We start from the raw sequence: 21945 nt of genomic DNA on the forward strand, positions 1-21945 counted from the left end.
TTAGTTTGAGCTTAATTGATATCATCCAGCACCAAAAACACGTGTATTTGAATGTATGTAAGATGTTACGTTCTTAAAATAGGATGTAAATTTCTACTTTTCAAGGATGTTTTTTTTGAATTTTCCATGATAGTTAACATCTATATAGCCATTTTAGATAAGCATTGCTCTGTTCCATAATCATCTAATTCTGGAATTGAATGCTAGAATCAAGATATTTTTTTGAGTAAATTATCCTAACTCCTCTCGAAGTTTGGGATAATTACATAATCCTATCTAATATTTAGAAAATATACATAAAACCCGCCAATCAAATATAAAAATTTAAAATTTAAAAAATAAGAAGTATAAGATATTTTGACACAAATAAGTTAGATAGTGATGATGCTAGTAAGATCATTAGTTTATTTAATAGAAAGATATTAATTGGAGGTTACATATTATGCATGTAGTATAAGTTAAAAAGTAGAATGTATATTTGTAAAATATTAGGTGGAAATATGTAATTACCTCAAGAAAGGTCTATATATACACACACTCATATATATATATATATATATATATATATATAATATATATATATATATATATATATATATATATATATATATATTTCACCTTCAGATTAGATGATGCAGGTAATTAGATCGACGAGACAATTATTAGGCCGCAGCAGTTCATCTCATGGTTTAAGCTGATCAATAGTCTCATGAATTGATCAATTAGATCTCCCACCATTGATCCAAGGCTTTCTTTTCTTAATACAGAAACATGGTGATGATGTCCCCATAGAATCGGTCAAGCCTAGTTAAAAGAGCTCTTCCATTTGCACACCGGACATAACCCAAGGATGTTTGACTTTGAGAATTTGTGGGAAAAATTTATGCAGAAGATCGCAAGGAGCAATAAACTAATGAATTTCTTCGTTCTATTCGTTGTATAAATTTCTAACATCCCATCCTAAGTTGTACCCCAAAAAAAATCTCGCATCCAATAGCACTGAAATTAAGGGTGTGATTTAAAAAAAAAAAAAATTCCCAGGGCTGCTCCTTTACTAGATTCTCCAATCCAGTCCCTGACTCTGTGATTTTTACTTGGAAAGTGGGAGCGAGAGTGTTAGGACATCACATCGGACTAAAATCCATACGGCTTGGCTCTCATGAACATGGAACACCTCCACCATCTTTTGTCTGTCGAATATAAAGGCTTGATCTTTAATCATAAACTATTCTCCATGCAGCAAAATAAGCAAATAAAACCAAAGATCAAATCAAACAAGATTTGGAGCCTGCGATTCCGACAGTAATCCCTAAACAAGAAGGTTTATTTAGAAATATACACTCACGACCTACAGAACCATCCCTCATCCCAACCTGCACATATTTTATCATCACCGAAACTTATTAAAAGAAAACAACTTAACTAAGCAAAGAAAAACTTTTAAAAAATTATAATCGAAAGAATAAGCTGCACCGTTGGAACCATGGAGGCCCGCCGTCCGCAACAAATATGGCACCTCGAGGAGAAGGGACCATCTCGGCGTACGAGGGATGAGAATTTATGGAAGAGCATTGAACCACCAATAAGAGAGAGAGAGAGAGAGGGCCATTTGGTAACTCTCCCTTTCCCAAGCTTGTCATTTAATTGAGCCTCTCTATGCGGCCGTCCGAGAAGATCTAGGAGAGAAAATGTTTCCAGTTGCGAGGAGGAGAAGCAGCTCGTTTTTGGGCCTCGGATGCGGTTGCAAGGACTCCAAATCGGTGTTGGCGTCCGACGCCTCCGACAAGTCCACCGTAATCCGTCGCAGGTTCAGGGGTCCATCATCGGCGGACACCCTGACCCTGACCTCCCCCTTCTCCTCCACCTCCTCTTGCTGGGAGGAGGCGGGGGAGAAGCCCGATAGCTCGGCGAGCACGCCGAGGTTCTCCGGGCTTCTGCGCCAGCTCAACGAGCTGGAGCAGAAAGTTTTGGCCTGGGGAACGAGTCCTCCTCCTCCCCCAGGCGAAGCAGAAAAGTGGCGAAGGCCTCATCATCGAAGGAGCAGCAGCGGAGGACGAAGACTAGAGGAGAGCGTGGCGGTGGTGAAGGAATCAGCCGACCCATTGGGGGATTTTAGGAGGTCGATGCTGCAGATGATCGTAGAGAAGGAGATCGTTGACGGGGAAGAGCTGCGGGAGCTCCTCCGCCGCTTCCTCTCCCTCAATTCTCCCTGCCACCACGACCTCATCCTCCAGGCCTTCGCCGAGATCTGGGAGGAGGTCTTCTCCGCCTACGAGAACACCCCAGATCTCCTCTTTCGCCGCACCTACTCCCTTTCTCCCAACCTCCGCACTTCTAATAATCATTCTCTGCTACTCTTCTGCCATGGATGAATCCATAAACGGAAGTTGTTATTTTGATTTTTTTTTTTGTGTACGTATTCTGAAGTGAAATATTGGGTAGTATTTGGGAATGTGGTGGTAGCATTGGCAATTCTGAAGTATCGTAGCGGTTGAGGTGGAAGGAATTGGCATGGCATGGCACTGCTGTGGTGCTCGTGGGGTAGAAAGGACAAAGCGGACTCGGACGACTTGCAAATTGGGGAATCATCGTGGATGCTGGGTCCTGTGTGCGGAATTAAATGGGCCATGTCCATGCCCATTAGCTGTTTGTTGTTTGTTTTCATTCCATCGAGTCCGTGTTCTGATGCCTGAAATGCTGTTGCAATGTTTCATCTATTACCACCGAACCATGTGGCATCAGTTTGGAATGGATTTAGCATTTTCTCTGCATGATTCTTTTCTTCTCTTTTTAAAAAGTTAAATATCTGGATATTTTTAGTAATACAGATATGTGTATATATTTTTTTGCCTGTCTAATCTATACGTCATCCATCTAAGGTGTACTGGTCTTGTTTTTTTTTTTTTTTTTGGGTAAACGTGTACTAGTCTTGTTTGATTTGTCTTGCAGAGAGGCATCTATTTGTGGATCTTTTAAATAAAAGTTTGATGAAAGAGTAAACCATTATAATGGGTCAAATATGATAAACAATTCTCGGTGCTGAATTGCTATTTGAAAAATATTTTCTGTTCTGGAAGGTTAATATTAGGATTCCTACTTTGTTAAGTGAAAGGATGATGATAGACTAGGCCCTATTGGCAGAACTTTTGTTCTAAAATTATTATTGGATTGAAACAATAGATATAATGGAGTGAAATCATCTCTTTTTACACATGAAAAGATATTCCAAGGAATATCATGATTCCTTTCTTCTTTCATCAAGTTCAATGTGTGATTGCGTTAACTTGTTCCTTTCTTCAAGTAGCAAGTATGAAATCCTAGGCAATTTAATTTAGAAAAGTGATATGTTAGATAGGCAAGGTTGATGGAGATGCATAGAAGTCTTTCCTTTATTCAATAAAAACTTCCATTATGACTCAAACTTTTCGTCAAAATGGATATTTAAGAACTAGAGCTAGGAGAGAAATATTATTCGGAAGTATTAGCCAAAGTATGCAACAAAGATTTGTCAGTCTTGACTAATTTTTGGAACATATACTTTTGTCGAGGATTTGATCATAGGATGGTAACTAAGATTTTATATGTAAAAAGTTATCGTACCACATGATCAATCTCGCTTTATTATTCTCAATACCAATTTTTGACATTCTCTATGTGCTAATGATGCAACCATTAATTAGTTGAAATTATAAATATTGTGAGTACTACAAAAATATATTGACAATATAAACTAAATCCTTCTATATATATATATATATATAGGGTGATGATTAATTATGCTCAGTGACTAAGTCCATTATATCTCAAACCAGGATGAATCAGAATATTTGACAAGTTCATGTTCAAATATTAATGAATTAATAGGCAAACTTTTTTGGAATAGAACAACACAAAAGATATAGGATATTGAGGTTTGAATTGCATAAAATTAGTTTTCAAAATTGTGAAAAGATAACTTTATATCAAAAACAACTAAAGCAGTTATCAATCATTAAATGATAGTCTTTATTTTATTACTAAAACCACTATAGTATTTTGTTGACATTTCAATTATGTTTTAGACAATAATATGTGTTATAAATAATAATTTTCATATATGTTATGACATCGGCATCAATAACAATAATAATATTTTTTTTTAGAGAATATACAGTTTATTAAATATATGACACAATTGTCATCATCTTTATTATCATCACCATCATCATTCATTATGTTATAAAATATTTAAATATATTTTTCTATTATATTATAAACTTTACATAGTATTATGTTATTCAAAAGGGTGATTATTAGAATACAACTAAAATATAATTAAAAATTTGTTTAGATAATGGTCTTTATGATAAATTGATAATATCTATTATATTATGCAACTAAACTTCCTGGTGCTCCACGTGTGAAGTTCTTTTTTTCACAAGCACACATTATAGCACACCAATTTCAATATATATACACTCTTTGTGGACAAATGGCCCCATATACAATTATCCGAAATGGACTTCGTATGCGATCATGCCAAGGGGAATGTGATGATCCCAATAGTGTAGGGTAGTACATGACATTGATGTGTCATGTATTGCTTGATGTTATAATGGTACGAAATTAATTCAGACTAAAATAACTCTATCACCATAGCGATTTCAATAAGCAAAAAAAATCGACATGGACTAAAAATACTGATTGTTAATAAAATTAAGTTGATTAAAATAGTCTCAGACCACCTCCATTATACAATGCACACGTATAATAACTTGCAACAGCAGTACAATCTTGGTGGCTTTTTCAAGTGCCACTATTGTTCAGAACTTAATATTATTCGTGAGTTTCTGGGAGGAAATCTGCAAGGCAACTGCTTTTAGTCTTGAGCTATTTGAAACTATCATATCCCTCGTTCTTGCGTAACAACAGATTAGATTGGAATCATAAATAAATTAAATTAAATAAAAAAATATTAAATTTAAATTTAATTATTTATTAAATAAATAAAATTTTAAATTTAACTTAATCTATCTAATAAATAAATCATCCAATTCGACCATTTAATCTATTTATTAAATAAATAATTTATTTAACTGATTCAATCTAATTCATTTAATCTGTTTATAAAATAAATAATCTGTTTACTAAATCCAATCTGATTCGAACCATTTAATCTGTTTTTTAAAAAAATTATTTATTTTAACTAATACTATTTAAATTTTGACCTATTTAGTTTAACTTTAACAACAAATTTAAATATAAAATCAAAAATCAAAAATAAATAAATTTAAATTAATAAAATTAAATAATAACAACAATCAAATATAATATAATATAAAAAATAATTATTATTTATTTATATAAGACTCTAAGATTTAACGATACAATAGTTGAAAATGTCTAGCACCAAAATTAGGTATTTACCATACAATGTCACATCAAATCCAAATAGAAACTACAATGACAGCCGATTAGAGTAATTAATCAAAAAAATTAAAATTAGTTATTAGAATAATTAATTTCCATCGACATTAAGAAATAAATATGGAAGAAAGCACTGATTTGCTTCAACTTTTCAATTCCATCAGACGTCAAGAAAAAAATTTCAAAAACCCTAGACTCAAGCAGTGAGTAAAACTAATAGGAGGAAAAAAATAAAAAAATATATCTTGAGAAAGGATTAAGAAAGCACGGAAGGAGAAAAATGAAAAAAAAAAATCTTAGATTTCGAACGGCTAACTCCTTCAGCGATGGCTGTTGGGAAAGAAAGTACCAACCACGAAAAGAGAAAAAGAGAAAAAAAATCTTAGATCTTGAGCAGTTAAGGTGCCAAGTGGCACAAGCCCCCTTAGCGACGGCTGTTGGGGAGGAAAAGGGGAAAAAAAATGACGTAGATCTGGGCTCCCTCAGTGACGGCCAAGTACTGACGAATACAGTCACCTTTTCTCAAGAATCGATAATGAAAGAGGATCAATGACGGTCAATTCAAACCGTTTAGTGCTTTAGCCCTTAAACCATAGTATTACGAGTTTATGAGTTATAATTCGATTTGATCCGATCTGTTCCATCTCATTTATTAAACAGATTAAACAGATTAGTTGTGTAAAATATGAATTCGATCTAATTATTAAATATATTAAATAGATCAATTTATTTACAATCTAAATTATTTAATCTAATTTTAATTTATTTAAGATCAATCGAATGCAGATCGGATTGATAGATCGGATTAATTTTTGCTATCCTAATTTTCATAATCTCAAAAAAAATTTGGTTTCAAAAAATATCTATAAATATTAATTTTTTTTAAAATAATTTCAGAATTCTTGACGGCGTAAAACCGCAGCTAGCCATCGTTGGCCGATGCTACCAAACGATACTGAAGATAAGGATTTTTCGAACCCCGCCACAGCAGTTCTTGAAAAACAGAGGCGGGGGAGAGAATGGCAGCGGCGATAGCGGTGGCAACTAAGGCTTTCTCTTCTCTCGGCGTCGAATCTCGAGGGGGCAATAAATTTCAGGCCGGTTCCATGAATTCGAAGTCATGCAGCGGAAATCCCGGCCGAGGATGCGATTCTTTCTCCCTTCCCCTTCTTGCCCTCCCAGAGCCCTCCACGACGACCGTAACGCCCGGGCGGAGGCGGCGGAGACGGAAAAGTCGCCGTCGGCGACGCCGGAGGGGGACGACGACTCGTCCTACTCGGTCCTCAGTTGTATGACGAGCCAGCACAACAATATCGTGGTTGTAGACACTCCCAAATCGAGGTTTCTTCTTCTCGACTCCTCCCGTAAGAATTTCCCTCGTCTTCTTCCTTCTTCCGTTTTTCTTCGCAAAATTCGGTGTCATAATTGGTTATCTTGTTTTGAAATTGATCGGACAGAAGGTGCATATGTTCATGAATTTCGTGTTCATTGAAGAAATCTCTAGTAGATTGACAAGAAAATGCTTCTATAATCAATTCCAGACAAGTGGTATGTAGGGGATAGGTTGGAAGATTGTACGGAGGCCAAGAAAAGGGTATTCTTGGATGTTATGCGCTTCGTTCTGTGCTGTGATATATACATGTACATATAGAGCACATTCTTGAATTGGTTATAAAATTAGTACAGCATATTGTATGTAGGGGATAGGTTGGAAGTATTGTAGGGAGGCCAAGAAATGGTTTTGTTCGTTCTGTGTTGTGATACATACACAACACACCACACACCACACACATACAGACAGACAGACATGCACGCACGCACGGATGGTGAGACCAGAGCAATGGATGAGTTTTAAACCACGGCATAGAAGAAAAGGAATTTAAGACTATAATTATAGAATTTTAGATGGTGTTGTTTTTAGAATATGTTGCGAGGCATGTTGATAATTCCTTAATCAAAGTACTTCAATTCCCTTATATGTCCTGTTGACGATCAAAGTTATGTACTATGTCTATATTGCATGGTTGATCTAATAGGCTTAACTGTTAAGGGTGTTAATGGGATAATAAGAAAAATTGTGCTGACATAGAGGGTTTAGTACTTGGTGTTGTTGATGAGACTAATTGTGTTTCTTGACTTCCAAAATTTGGTAAGTTGGTGGGGCAAAACCAATAGAAAGAAAGTAAATCAAATATCAAGGCTACAAGACTAGCAAGCTGTCCGATAAGTAAACAGTGATGCATTATGCAAATAAGAGGTGGCACATAAACATGAATGCTGACACACACCACATTCATAATAAAGTTGGAATTCCAGAGTTTTGGCTTCAAATGCTTCTCATAAAAATTTCTAAATTCCTACAAACCAAAAGTCATGTGTTTTAGAGGTCTCTTACCCATGCATCAAGTGAGTGGAAAATGGATGGTAGCAACATATCTAGTTAGTTAAAAATACTGCATGATATAATTTAAAATTCAATCTAATGATATTGATGTGGGCATCTTGTGATCCACAAAACCAGAACAACTGATTTAGATACTTCAAAACTATAAATCAAATTAAAGAAAGGTGTTGTACCATAAAACTTGGGAGTTTTGTATTCACCTAATGCATGGTTAAGAAACCTCCTGGGAACATTGTATTTGGTTTGTACATTATGATTAACAATGTGAGTTTTCATCTTGAAAGGTCATTTATTTTTTGGGGTGGCACTATATTGGATTATTTATACCTTTGAGATGAACAAAGGTCCTGGTCTCTTTCCAAGATTAGGCATGTTTTGGAGGCATGCTCCTTGGTTGCATGAGTATAAATTGTGACTATTAAGGTAGATTTTTCTACCTTTTGATTGGTTCATTTTGCTTAAATTTGCCATGGCCATGGATGTAGTAACAATTTCAGATGTTTGATGCCACAATGACAGGTGATAGTCAAATCTATTCAGTACCTCTATAAACCTCTCTAAATTCTGCTTCACGGTCGAGCCATAGTTGATGGGAAAGGGCTTGAGACGTATAATGATGCTGATACATCATCTTATATTGCATTAAAGGTCAACAATGCATAGCGAAATATAAAGTAAGATGCAATTTTGGATTCACCATGAGAAAGAATATTGGGCCATATTATAGTCAATGGAGCAACAAGAAGATTCATAACGAGAAAGCTCTGGGCACAAGGTTGTAAGTCAGTTAGAAATGGCTGACTTTAAATAAGCAAACATAAATTTCCAAAGTATGTTCTTGTCCTAACTAAACTGACCACACAGATGTCAAATGCACAAAATTTAAGTATAATCCTAGTACGTAGAATGTCAATATGGTTATAACGAACGAATTCCAGCAAAATGGCATGCTTCCTATTATCTTGGATGTGGATTCTATAAAATTCTACTTTTTGACATACAGAGTTAACTAATCTTTTCATGAAGGAGCAGAAATGAACAATAGGAGTGCTAAATGATACCACTATGGGCTAAAATTGCAGGTCTTGATGTGGATCTAGCTAACTAGTAGATACCTGAGCTTAAGAAGTGATTTGTACAGAAATATGGATTCAAGTGTGGATAAGGCTTGAGAGTATTTCATACCTGGTAGGAACAACATGACTAAAATTAATGGCAAAGAGGCTATGAAAGTTTCAATCATGGTGCAATATGGGTGAAACATCAACCAATAAAAAGCCATGAAAGATACTAAAGTGAATGACTAAACTCAATGAGGACAACCAATGCTGACCATAATCACCAAACCTTCTCCTAACTATTATGGGTTGCTTTTGATAATCTTTTATCCTTACTCATTCTATGAAGAGAGTCATTTTGGTTTTCTTGTTCTCTTTGACAAATCTTTTTCACTTGTATGAAGGTTACTTTATGTGGTCTCCTCCTTTTCCTTCCCCAGTTGACACAGAGTAATACAATTTGCCTTATTAGGATCGTGCAGATTTTTACTAGCCATGCTCAGCCAATGTCCTAGTTCTCCTTTGATGTGCTTGCTTGAAACTCAACATACTCTAATTCCATCCATCTCATATTCTAATCTCTGCTCCATTCACCTTGTTTGCTTGGCCTGCTTTATTTGTTTAACATTTTGAACCATTAAGGTATGCATGTCGCATAAGGCACTAAAAGAGTCTCCCCAATTCATCCACTAACTATATTTCTGTTCCGTATGGCTTCATCCATCCATACATGCTGCCACAATATTATACAAGATAATCTTCTGGTGGATACCAAGCCCAATAGGCATATCAAACTAACATTGTTAGCATAGTTGGCATAAATCAGTGAATTGCATATGTTCAAATTTATATCTTCTGCCATCCTTCTTGCTGTCAATCTTTTGTTGCTTAAACCCTGATATAAAATTAGGACACTGACACTGTGATTTTGTTCTAAATTAAGTTTAACATTCTTTTTCTATACAGATAATATCCATAGCATGCTTAACAAGGATCAAATATGGACTGGTTCATATTGGGTATGAAACTGCTCACTGGTCAATCCTTTTTTTTATTTTACATAATCATCCGAACTGAGGTTACAATTATTCTTTTCATGTATGACAGCTTATGTCAAAGGCAAGGCAGCTTGATATTGTGGAAATGATAACCGTTGGACCTATGCTTTAATTTAGTACATCTTTTCTGGCGTTACCAGATACAACTCTGCAAAGACTTGCCTCGAATTTGTCCAACCAACTAATTACATTCTTTATCTCTACATTATTGGCCAATTTTATCCTTTGCTAGCATGAAATGCTGAACAAAGCATTTTTTGTCCCCCCCCCCTCCTTTTTTGGTTTGAAGTTATTGTTGATTCTTAGAAACCTAGAAAGTTCCATCCTTTTTTAAAAGGCCATGTTGTTATCTATTGTACTAATATCCAAAACTCTGAAATTTATGTGCTTTTGTTTCCATGTCTCCACCCTGCAAGACTACTTCTATGCCAGCCAAATATATCCCCCCAAAATTCAGTTCTCTAAGAGAGAAACAAGATATGTTCAGCTCCCAAAACTGGGAGTATGTATATCAAATATATGAATAACAGAAAAAATAATTGTAAAGTTCAGATCCATCCATGCTACCTCTTATGTGCTTTTTGCATCATGAGAAAACCATGAGATAATTACATGCATAGCACGGTCTAGTATAATAAATTCAAAATGTGATATAACTATAAGATGTTAGTTCTCAATGTCATTTTTGGCCAGTTGGTTGTTGTAGATAAATTTGGCATGGGGTATGAAGCAATTTCCTGAGCTTTGCATGACTACTCTTAGTATCCCAAAATTGCTTGAGGGTCTCTTACAATACACACCTCAGACATTATAGTTGTGTTTATCGATGCATGCAGTTGAGCTGTTTTATAAAATCCTTTGACAATATGGTTTCTTTTCTATGTTTTTAATCCAAACTGTTATTTGACTGTAAATGTTATAATGTACATATTGAGTTTTCTTCCTCCATATTTTATGGCTTTCTTTTGGCAAATCATTTTAATTAGCACCTGGCCCATTACCACAATTTTTGTCAAATTAACAGTTTTATTCCCTCTGACCTCAATTTGCTTGATGTCTTTTGCAGGATGAGTTTGCAAGTCTTCCTGCTATTGTTCCGCAAGGTCCCATAGCAATCCTAGGTTTGGTAATTCACTCTAAAATCTAAATATTAAAAATAATTCTGCTTTGGCCCTTATGTCTCTAACTAGACATTTTAGAAGGATCTATATATTAAACTTACATTTTAAGATGCAACTTTTCCAGGGAGGTGGCACAGCAGCACACTTGTTGCTTAAATTATGGCCTTCATTGCATCTTGAAGGTTGGGAGATTGATGAGATAGTAAGGGACATTGCCAACTTCTGTTAAGTTAAATTTTATATGATACCTGTTTATATTTTGATTTGATTCCTTTTAAGTTATTATGAACCCAATAAAAGATTCTTACCATTTTTTTGTTCTCCTGGATTGGATGATCCTTCCTCTTCAACATCTTATTTTTGTTTTCATAATATTAGGAATTATTTTTATTTGCCAGATCAGGAACCTAAGGCACCTTTTGTGCCAAGTAATGAAAAGAATCACAGTTTCAGTTTTCTAAATATAAGACAACCTGTTATAAAGATTATGAAATGTAAATCATTGGAATCAAGGGAAATTTGTGCCACAAAAAAAGAGTAATAGTTTTTCATCAAGTTCTTATTGTTGTACTGAACAACAGATGTAAATTCATTGTTTTGTGATGCAAAGCAATGGTACTAGTTTATTCAATCTAATGTAAGAACTATCAAAAGTGGTTTCTTATCTCAAAAGGGCTTAGAATCTGAAGAAAATACAATATATGCCAACCAAGATTAGATTTCCTAAAGTATGAAGGTAATATTTAGTAGGGTTGAAGATTTCTGTCATCATATTGCAAATGACAAATTGCATAATACATGATGAAACATTGTCCCATGCTCCATTTTATCATAACTTCCTTTTCTTTTGATATCATCTTTAATTTATTACTTGCCTACCCCCCTTTCCACTTTTTCTCCTGAAATTATCTTTTCTTCTTTCCCTTCTAAAATCCCCATTTGATGATTTCTCCCTTTCTGAAGGATGCTCATCCTTTAAAATAGAAACTTCAGCCTATCCAGCTAATCTATTTTAGATATAGTTTGGCAAATCATACCTAGTTCATGATGATTGCTTATACTTAGGGCGTGCAGCTAATCTTTTGCCCTCTTTTTTCCAATTTAAAACTTGATTGCATCATACCCACTTTTCTTTAGTATCTACTTGGCAAATTCTTTGTTTTGTTTTTGTTTTTGTTTTTTTTTTTTGTGCATGACTTTTTTGTGCTGTCGCATTTGTATGTATGCCCCATGTAAAATCATGTAATAGATATGAGTATTATATGTAAAGGACCAAAGCTTCTTTTAATTGCATGTCTTGCGTGCATACTTCTGTATGGTTCTTACAACAGCAAGATATCTGCTCAAAATTGCCCATGCTAAAAAAGCAAGGACTTCTTCTATATTACGTCAAATCAAGATTTTATGTTCTGACGGAATGGGGGGCATCCTAGCTGTCCCCTCTTGTTCTATGAGAAAACGAGATTGGAATGGGTTTGGGACTCCGAAATCTATCCACACAGGATTGAAGAAGAAAGATGAAAGAAGAAAAGGAAGGAAAGATGAAGAAAAGAAAAAAGTGAAAGGAAAAAGAAGAAAAATAAAAGAAAGAAAGAAAGAGAGGAGAAAAAAAAAAAAGAAAGGAAAGAAGGAGGGTAGAAGAAAAGAAAGAAAAGAAGGAAAGAAAGAAATAAAAGGAAAAAACAAGAAAGAAAAGAAAGAAGGGGAGAGAGATGGAGGATATCTACTGAGATGTATGACTGGGACTGCTGTTAGGACAGAACGAGATAGTGGGGTATCCTATTCCATGGAGAAATCGGGACACCTTCATCCCATGAGATTTAAAACTTTGCATCAAACTATCTTAGGTACTCCCTAATTTTGGTGGCAAGCATGTCATTTTCTGATGCAAGTATATCATTGTTTAAGCCTCTGTAGTTCCTTTTATTCTTTGAACTTTTCGTTTCATCTCTCTATATTTGCAGCAGCTCTTCAAGATTATCTGGTCATTATCCAAAGCACTCCTAAGATCTTAACTTCTTACATTTTTGCATAGAAGTTTACTTTTTTGGAAATCACTTTTCTCTACTTCTTGGCAGCTGATCGACATGGCGAGAGAGTATTTTGGTCTATCTGAACTAGAGAAGTCAACACAAGCTGGTGGTTCACTTTCTGTTCACGTTGGTGATGCGCTTTCTGAATCTGCTACAGTTCAAGGAGGGTTTGCAGGTAATCTTCTAATGCTTCTTAAACCATGCACATTATTGAGCTTTCATGTTTCCTGAATTTCTTCTGGCATAGGATGATAATTCTTTTAGTGGATCAATTTGGCTAAATCTTCTGACATTAATGTTGCAAAAAGCCTTGACAATTAGCTGGACTAGGGATCAAATTGTAGATCTCACCATCTTGTGTTTGCATTGAGAAGAATCATGTTACATAATTAGTTTCTTTAATATTTAATTTCTATTTGTAAATGCAAATTAAAATAAAGCATATGACTTTGGTAAGTTACTCACCCTCAAAATCATATGTTTCTTTTGTTGCAATACAGGCATTATCGTGGATTTGTTTTCTGATGGAAAGATTTTACCACAATTGAAAGAGGTTTGTAGCTTGTTCCCTTTTCTAACCTTCCATTGTGATAATCTGCATATTTTCTGAACAAGTTTATTTGGTTTAGTGTTTAGTTTTATGTTTACTTTTTGATGGCCTCCTGCTAGGTTTCTAGATGTGGAAAAATCTCAGTAAATTTAATGCTGATATACTTTCAAAGGAGTCTTCTGATCCTCCTTGCTTTTTGTGTTCTAAATAAATTAACAAACAACCCTTATGAGGCATGATAAAGAAGAAATGGCGAATGAAACAGTAGATTGATAATATATTGAAAGAGATAAAGAGATGAAACAAGAAGAGTCATCATTTTATAAGAGGGAAAGGAAAAGATAGCAAGAGAAAGAAGGAGATGCAATCTCTAGATCGATAAGCTGTTATCCCATAATTTTTTTAAGGGCCTGTTGTTATGGCATAAAGGCCATAAGACAAAAGCCTATACTAGAACTTTCAACTGCTTAATCTTCTAAACCACTTAATCTTATACTAGAAGGCTTCTAGATGAAAGAAGATAAAGAGATGAAAGAAGAAGAATAATCAGACTGTAGAAGGGAATGGAACAGATAGTAGATAAACAAGCCATTGTCCATAATTTTTTAAAGGGCCTATGGTTACAGCATAAAGGCCAAAAGATTGAGAAACTCTTCTAGAAGTTTCAACTACTTAATCTTCTGAACCATCCCAGAGACCAGCTGTCCTACCTTTCAGGCACATTGCCCACACCCGAAGACTTGGCTTCTGGCGGCCCACAACCTTACTTGCAGCACTGTCGGGAGATTCATCTTCCTATTCTGAAACTGAAGGAACTGTGGTCTTTCTCTGTGTCCAGTGGGAATTATAACCAGAATTCCTCCAGTGAGTCTGAGTGAGAAGATTCTCCTTTACATTTGCCTGAAGGAGCAATGTAGAGTGAGGAATGTGAAGAAGTAGAGATGGAAAAGCCCAGAAGTTCCCAAAGCTGCACCTCCTGCAGATCCCAAAGCAGCATGGCCCAGGATGAACCAACTTTTCTCCCCAACATATTCCTGATTTCCTAGAAGCCCGCTTGAACCAAAAGCTTGACAGGATACACCGTCAACAGTTTGTCATTAGATAGCGCTTTCAAAGCTGCGTCGATGGCAGGGATGCACTTTTTAACGCCAAGCTACATAGAAAAGCATCAATAATAGCCTCCTGACACATAAAATTATAGTTGGTTAGAAATTCAAGTAGGTTCTCAAATCTCTCGCTTGATAGGTTCTCAAGTAGCTACATAGAAAAGCATCAATAATTGCACTTTTTTTTTTTTCACAAACGTTATTAAGTGATCCAACTGAAAGTTAACTATTTGCAACCATATAAACACTGTAGGGGCTCAATTCACTCTGAATAAGTCTATCGATTGGTGATTTTTAAACATGCATATTGTTGAGGCATTTTTGTGATTCTCTCGAATAGGATGGCATGTAAAGTGCAGCCCATGTAAAGCTGAATCAGCTGAAAACAGAGTTTTTAGTTTGCTAGAGAGAGCAGAGCAGTAGGCATGGATAGACATTGCATTTTAGCAAGGAGGGGCTGCTTAGGGAGAATATTACTAGAGTAGCTGTTGCAAATGGCAAAAGAGTTGGAGCAACAGCCCAGCAACTGCAGGGCTGCTGCTGCTGCTGATGTTGCAGGTGGCAAGAGGTGGTGCGTTGGAGTAGGTAGTCATGAGCTTGCCATTGATAGCGAGTTGGTTGAAGAGGCAAGAGGAATTAATGGAGAGGTGGTAGTGTAGTTGCTGATCTGGGAGAGGCAGCAGTGGGTGATGCATGCATGGATGTGAGCATTGGGGAAGGTTAAGGCTTGGTGAATGTGGTTCAAGTTGGAGAGAATGGAGGAGATGTGGTGCAGGTGGTAAGCACAGAGATGTATTTGGGGACAAGCCATAATGACCAAACTATACACTGGGATAGTGGACCTTCAGCTACATAAAGGTTAGGTTAGGGATGGATTGGAGGATGCAAGCAGTGGGAGTGGAGAGATGATGGTGGCTTGCTTAACTTCTTGATAGAAACATTCATTTGGAAAATTGGGCAGCCATGCGGAACAAAATGTACTTGGTATTCTTTCCAAAATACTTAAAACATAGTGGAATGAAGCACGGGATACAAGAAAGTGGCAGGCCTTTTGCCACTGTATGATAGTAAATGTGACACAACAGGCATATTTTTGGGTACTTTGACAATAGTGCATCTTTGTCACATAACAAGAGTATTGACACATGGAAGATAGTTCCAGAGAAATGTCACGGGACACTCTAATGCAAATGCTGAGATCTTCACTTCTAAACCATTAAATGCACCGAAAAAGACTAATTGCTAGTATCTATTTCGACACTCCATATTTACAGCATTTAATGTCAATGCCTTTTATTTTCTCCAAAAAAATTGTCAGGGCCTTGTATGGCTCCTAGAGGTTAAATGAGCAGCTGTAATTTCTATTTTTTATGGTACTCTTGCCATTCTATCATGGATCCTTACATATGAATAATCAACGATGGTATGGCAACAAGATTTGCAAGATATATGGGACATTACCATGTCCTGAAAGTGGTAGCTCAAATTAGTTATATGATTTCAGGCATGACTTCTTGGTCTGCTTCTTATTTGTTATAAATTTTTTCTTGTGTTGATTTTTTTTTTTGCAAATACTTGTTTCTTAGAATCGTCGTACGGTGCAATTCCTTTCTTCTTTTTTTCCCTGTTATTACTGCTTTTATATTTTTTTACATTTTAGGTCTCTCTATTTGATTCAATTTCATTTTTTATCCATGTAGCATCAGCTATTTCTGAATGGTATTTTCTTATGTGCACGACAGGTTGACACTTGGTTCGAAATTGAAAGAAAGCTGATGCCCCATGGTCGAATTATGGTGAATTGTGGTGGGGCTCATTCTGAACTATCTGGCAGTGGAGATAAAACGGCAGAAATGATTTTATCGACTGATTCCTGGGTGAAAAATTCTACAATTAAGGCACTATGCAAGGCATTTCCAGGAAAGGTATATTACCACCTATCTGTGTATCTCAGCTGATGGTATACATATACATATGTTCCCCATTTACCTCCGAATGATTGCCCAAGGGAGTGACAAGCACCTTTTAGGGGTCAGAAGAACAGCAACAATTTCTAGGCAACCTCCATCCAGAATAACTGCAGTACTTTAGTGCTCATTCTGACAATATTACAACTACCGCCAATTATTTTGCTATTATCTGAATTAGTTGATCCTTCCTGGTCTACATCTTTATTTGATTATTATGTAATTGAGTTCCTTTGTCTGATATTTTTTTTCAATAAGAAAAATAGGAAGAGCTCATAATGCCTTTGTAGATGCATCTATTTTTGTTTCCATATTTTCAGGCCATTTATGAGAAAATATTGATTTATGATATATATATATATATATATATATATATATGTATGTGTGTGTGTGTGTATATTTATGTATTATATATTATATTTATATATATTATATTTATTTATTTATGAGGTTCCCATTCTTAAATTTGGCATTTTCATGGATGATAGTTCACATTACCATATTCTATAATTTGCATTTGTTATATAAATAATTCATGAGAGTTTTCTCAAACATGAAATCATCAAATAATTTATTTTTCTTGGTAACAAAATTATTTTTAATGGGCTTATTAATTGCTTGCAGAATCGTTGATCCACAGCTTTCTGTGCCATAATTGTGCAAATATGCAAATTTTGGAAATATTGTTAGAAGCTAAGTACCACCAATTATTCTAATTTCGTTCGAGGTGATTTGGAATATTATATAATGTGTACATATCTTGGAGACTTAAGGGCAAATTTTGCCGAACGACGGTAAGGCCTTTTCATGTTGTATGGTTTGGAATGCTGGGCAATAAAAAAAATAATATGAAAACAAATGAATATGGCAAAAATGGAATGTTAAGTGGATGTATGGTAAACCTAAAACAGGTAAAATAAAAAATGAATATATTAGGAGAGTTGTAGAAGTTGTACAAATTAAGGATAAATTGATGAAAAATCAATTGAAATAGTATGGACATATATAACAAAAATCTAATGAGGCTCCAGTAAGGAGATACTTTGGTTTTTGTTGAAGGTTTAAGAAATGGGGGAAAAATCTAACTTCTAAGATAACATGAACGGAGATTTGTGAGGAGGGATATGGTGAAATTTGGAATAACCTCAAAAGTGGTCTTAAATAGGAATACTTGGTAACTGAGGATCTGTAGGGCAAACCCCAAATAGTTGGGACAAGGCTATATTTATGGTTATGGTTATGGTAAAGCTAAATTTAAGATGGACCTTCAAATCATCATAAAGAAAAGAAATGGGGAGTAGTTAGAATGTAAATAGAGGCTATTCAAGATGGTCTGGTACATGTCTAAAATGAAGAGGCAGGGTAAAAACCTGTACTTTTATGTATCAGCCCATACAGATGTTTAATGAAGTGATAAACATGGATAATGATACATATTACACAGAGTCATATACCTTTGTACTATACTGATAATTTGCTGGTATAACAAGTATCATAGATACAAAAGGTACACACTGGCACTTGAATTCATTCCTCTGTTCGACTTGAGTGTCATGTGGAATAGATTTTGGTGCTTCCACTATAATATATTGATGTCTAGTTCTCATTAGTAATTAGAAATGGAGAAAGTTACCGGCAATCCTGATGTGTGAATACTTTGTTATAGAAACATGTGGCTGCATTGCTTCCAGCAATCTGTCACCATTGGCTAAAACACTTTCAGAGGAATCCTATTATTGAGAAATCATGGACTAACACCACTAAAGGACAAGCACTTACCAGGTACAACCATTACAAAAAAAGTAATCCCTATAAACTCCAAGACATTGTGAATCTTGCGCTCACTGTCCAGTCTGCTTTTGGGCATACTACAAGATATCCAATGTCATACACTGTTCCTTTTTAGATATTGGGGAAAATGCTGTAAAATATTTTTATGCTCATTGTTCGTTCCAAAAATCTAAATGTGATGGTCAAAATTGATTTTTTATTATGCTGTCAAATAAATATTGTTGCATCTTTTCTTTAGATTTGATTTATCGAAACATGTTGCTGTTGAGCTACTGGATATAAAAGTAACAACATTGTCAAGCCAGGCACCTGTAAGGATCCATATAAGAAAAATAGATGATATAACTTGTCTTTTTCATGCTTGAAGGCTAAAAAAAAAATATTGCTGGAACAGCTGACTAGTTCACTAATTCACATTGCATGGAATCCTCATGGGAACACACTGTATGGCACAAGATCTCATTTTATAAATGCTGGAACAGAAATTGTATGCAGTATTTTTAAGAGTGGCTTGCAGAAATCTGAAAAGGGTGGATAACTTGTGTTCAAAATGATCTTACAAGATGAATGAAAGATAAATTGCCCTTGTAAACAAATGGGTATCCTCCTCAATAGTTACACATGAAGAATTACTGGGACAAATGGTCACATGATAGTGTATATAATTTTGTTTTAGCTATTTAGAAAGTGCAGAAGAGAATGGCGAAGTATATTCTTGAGTTCCTTAAACAAAGTATTATGCGTGTCAACTAGGTATGCGAACTGTTGAAATATGTGGATAAAGTAAAATCACTATGATTTAGCTTTCATGCGATTAGAGTTTGGTAAGTTGATGATTCAAATGGTGGAACAAAAATCACGAATTTAAGGAGGATCACTTCAGTTTGATCAGATGTTTGGTGTAGCTTCTTAGACTGGTCTATCCTTGGTGTCTTGAATGATTACAATGCAGCACCACCTTCCTAATCCCTCTTGATATTTGGCACAAAAGAATGAACCAGTCACTCAGGTCAGATTTCAGATCTATTAGACTATTTCTATGTCCATTCTGCATGAACACATCATAACCTTGTCATATGTACAGATAGTGGTTATGTAAGCCCTCAAATGAATCAAACAGTTCGTCCTTACAAAGCACCAGACATGTAGCTTTAATCTATTTACTTTGTACTCGAGTCATAATGTAGGAAAATAGTAAATCGAGAACCTTGGAACCAAAAAAACTGATGTTATCAAACTGGTCCCTTGGTATTACAATTTACTACCTGTCACAACAACCAATCAACCCATTCTGATTATTGGCATATCCATCCACCTACTCCATCTACCGCTAATATCTTTTTAGAATTAGTATATCTATATTTTTTATTTTTTTCCCATCTTTTCACTTCAAGTTTCATGTTCTTCTCCTTGTTGTTGAGTGCAACAAAACTAGAGTTAGATAAATTGTCTTGTGGAGAAAGCTGGATATGAAGCTGTGGCTTGTAAACTAGCTGTACATGTTGATTGTTGTTTCTATAATCATCCCTTCTGATCGTGTTTGTGCATTTATTATTGGCATGCAAGGCACTTCTGATCTACTTGTTTGTTGTTACAGCTTAGCTGGAAGATAATGGCGGAAAAAGATAGTGATAATTATCTTGCACTCACAGGCCCACTACCAGACCTCGATGTTTGGTCAGCTGCCCTGCCGAGCCAATTGAGCTTGAATGTTAGACAATGGAGACCTTGTGAACTTGCTTGCTGATAATTTTGCTGAATAAATGGTCCCATTCTCGGCTCGACAATCTTCTTCGCTTCAGAGTTATGCTATTTCCTAGATCTTTCTTTAGTGAACTGAAGCCATCTAGCCATGTTCAGAACACATCTGGACTTCAATTAGTGGACTGCAAACCAGATTCATTTTGCTTTCTCCATGCAGATTTTCATCTTGGCTGATGTAAACAGATTTATCCTGAGATATCAGCCGACATGTTACCAATATCTCAGCAGAGAATTTCTTGTTTTTTTTTTTGTTACTTTAAAGTGTATATTTTAATTGATAAAATATTAAAATTAGTGTCTAAAAAACATTGATGAAACTCAGATTCATTAGATCGGCCAAGATTTTGATATCCTGGTTCTGATATATAGGCCAAGGTTTTGGAACACCACTTGCTTTCAGATTTTTCCTTCCATCTTGGCTTGAGGTAAACTGAGATATCAGTTCATATCAGTATAATCACTTGTCAGATTCAGAATGACTTTGTCCCTTCTTCTAAAACCTTGCCTTGCAGGGGAAATTGTGCTTTCTTAGCTAAGAACAAAGATATTTCAGATCTTACTGTGCTTTTTTGCATATCTATCTCCTAATACTCAAAAATCCAAATCATCTGGAGTGCAAATGTTTTTATGAAAATGCTAGTGTCCTGGAGCAGCAGGATCTGCACATATGAAGTATTGCTTATCAAGGCGCTAGAGTCTGCCTGATTTATTACCACATAATTTACATAATTTTTGTCTTCCCATATGTTTGAAAAAGTGCAGCCAACAAGATTCTTTTTATAACATATGAAGTGAAAGAAAGGGACTGCTGGGTGCTGGCCCCGAATCTTCTTCTTTTGGCATGATCTGAAATATTCTTCAGTAGAAATAATTTACCGACAGAATGTATGAAATCAACATTATGATTAGTGTTCTTTGGTAACTTCAGTGTGTTTTTTTTAATCACATTATAACCTTGCTTTGAGGAATCTATTATTGTGCAAATTTGCTGATTTTCAGTGAATTCTTTTATTATGTCAAATTTAACTTGAAACTGGCATGTAAGTAGAGTAACTGCTTCCTACTATGTGGGAGCACCAGACCTACGGACTACGGTCCCTGCCAACTAGATGGTGGATGTTCAAAGAGGCAAGAACCAAATCCCTCTGACCATCTGCTTATTCAGTAGTGTCACTAGAGTTAACTTTCAATCAATTTCCATGATATTTTTTGCATGTTGCTAGAGCTTGAGTATTTTCTTTGTAGTGTCAATGGTGGTAAACTCTTGGTAATACGATGGACTTGCTGACACAGCATAGCAGGTATGCTTTACTATATGCTCTAAGATATTTGTCAGTGCATTTGTTAAGCACATTATATGATCAGATCTGCCCCAGTCACCAGTTGATATCATTCAGTGTAAGTTTACAGGTTGTTGCTATTATTCGGATAGTTCTTGGAAAATTAGTGATAATGTACAGTTCCTTCCTTTGCAATATTTTTTGCTATTACTTTTTACCTATTTTTGTTTGACCAAAACATTTTTAAATATATTTTATCAAAAATTTTGTACATTATAATAATTATTTCTGGGGATAACCGAGGTTATAAATTTAAAATTGGTACAAGTAAATGTTAGGATCTGCCGATAATAGTTCATATAATATAATAAGTTCACATAATGCGGTGTTGCTAGAGCTATAGTTTT

General features: G+C 35.3%; 1 protein-coding gene and 1 non-coding gene across 2 annotated transcripts; both read left to right on the plus strand.

Moving 5' to 3' along the window:
• The first annotated feature begins 1137 nt into the window (after positions 1-1137).
• LOC105037123 (uncharacterized) lies at positions 1138-2749 on the plus strand. Its single transcript, XM_010912823.3, is given in 2 exon segments — positions 1138-2310; positions 2313-2749. Coding segments are annotated over 2 exon segments (648 nt in total). The 5' UTR covers positions 1138-1688; the 3' UTR covers positions 2339-2749.
• Positions 2750-6341: 3592 nt separating this feature from the next.
• On the plus strand, positions 6342-21735 carry LOC105043329 (uncharacterized). Its single transcript, XR_012140761.1, has 9 exons — positions 6342-6770; positions 9835-9887; positions 10993-11052; positions 11172-11249; positions 13126-13255; positions 13581-13633; positions 16479-16661; positions 20092-21386; positions 21504-21735. It is a non-coding gene; the product is annotated as an uncharacterized protein (transcript).
• Positions 21736-21945: the final 210 nt, after the last annotated feature.

The sequence above is a fragment of the Elaeis guineensis genome, chromosome 4 (assembly GCF_000442705.2).
Source record: "Elaeis guineensis isolate ETL-2024a chromosome 4, EG11, whole genome shotgun sequence".
NCBI lineage: Eukaryota > Viridiplantae > Streptophyta > Magnoliopsida > Arecales > Arecaceae > Elaeis > Elaeis guineensis.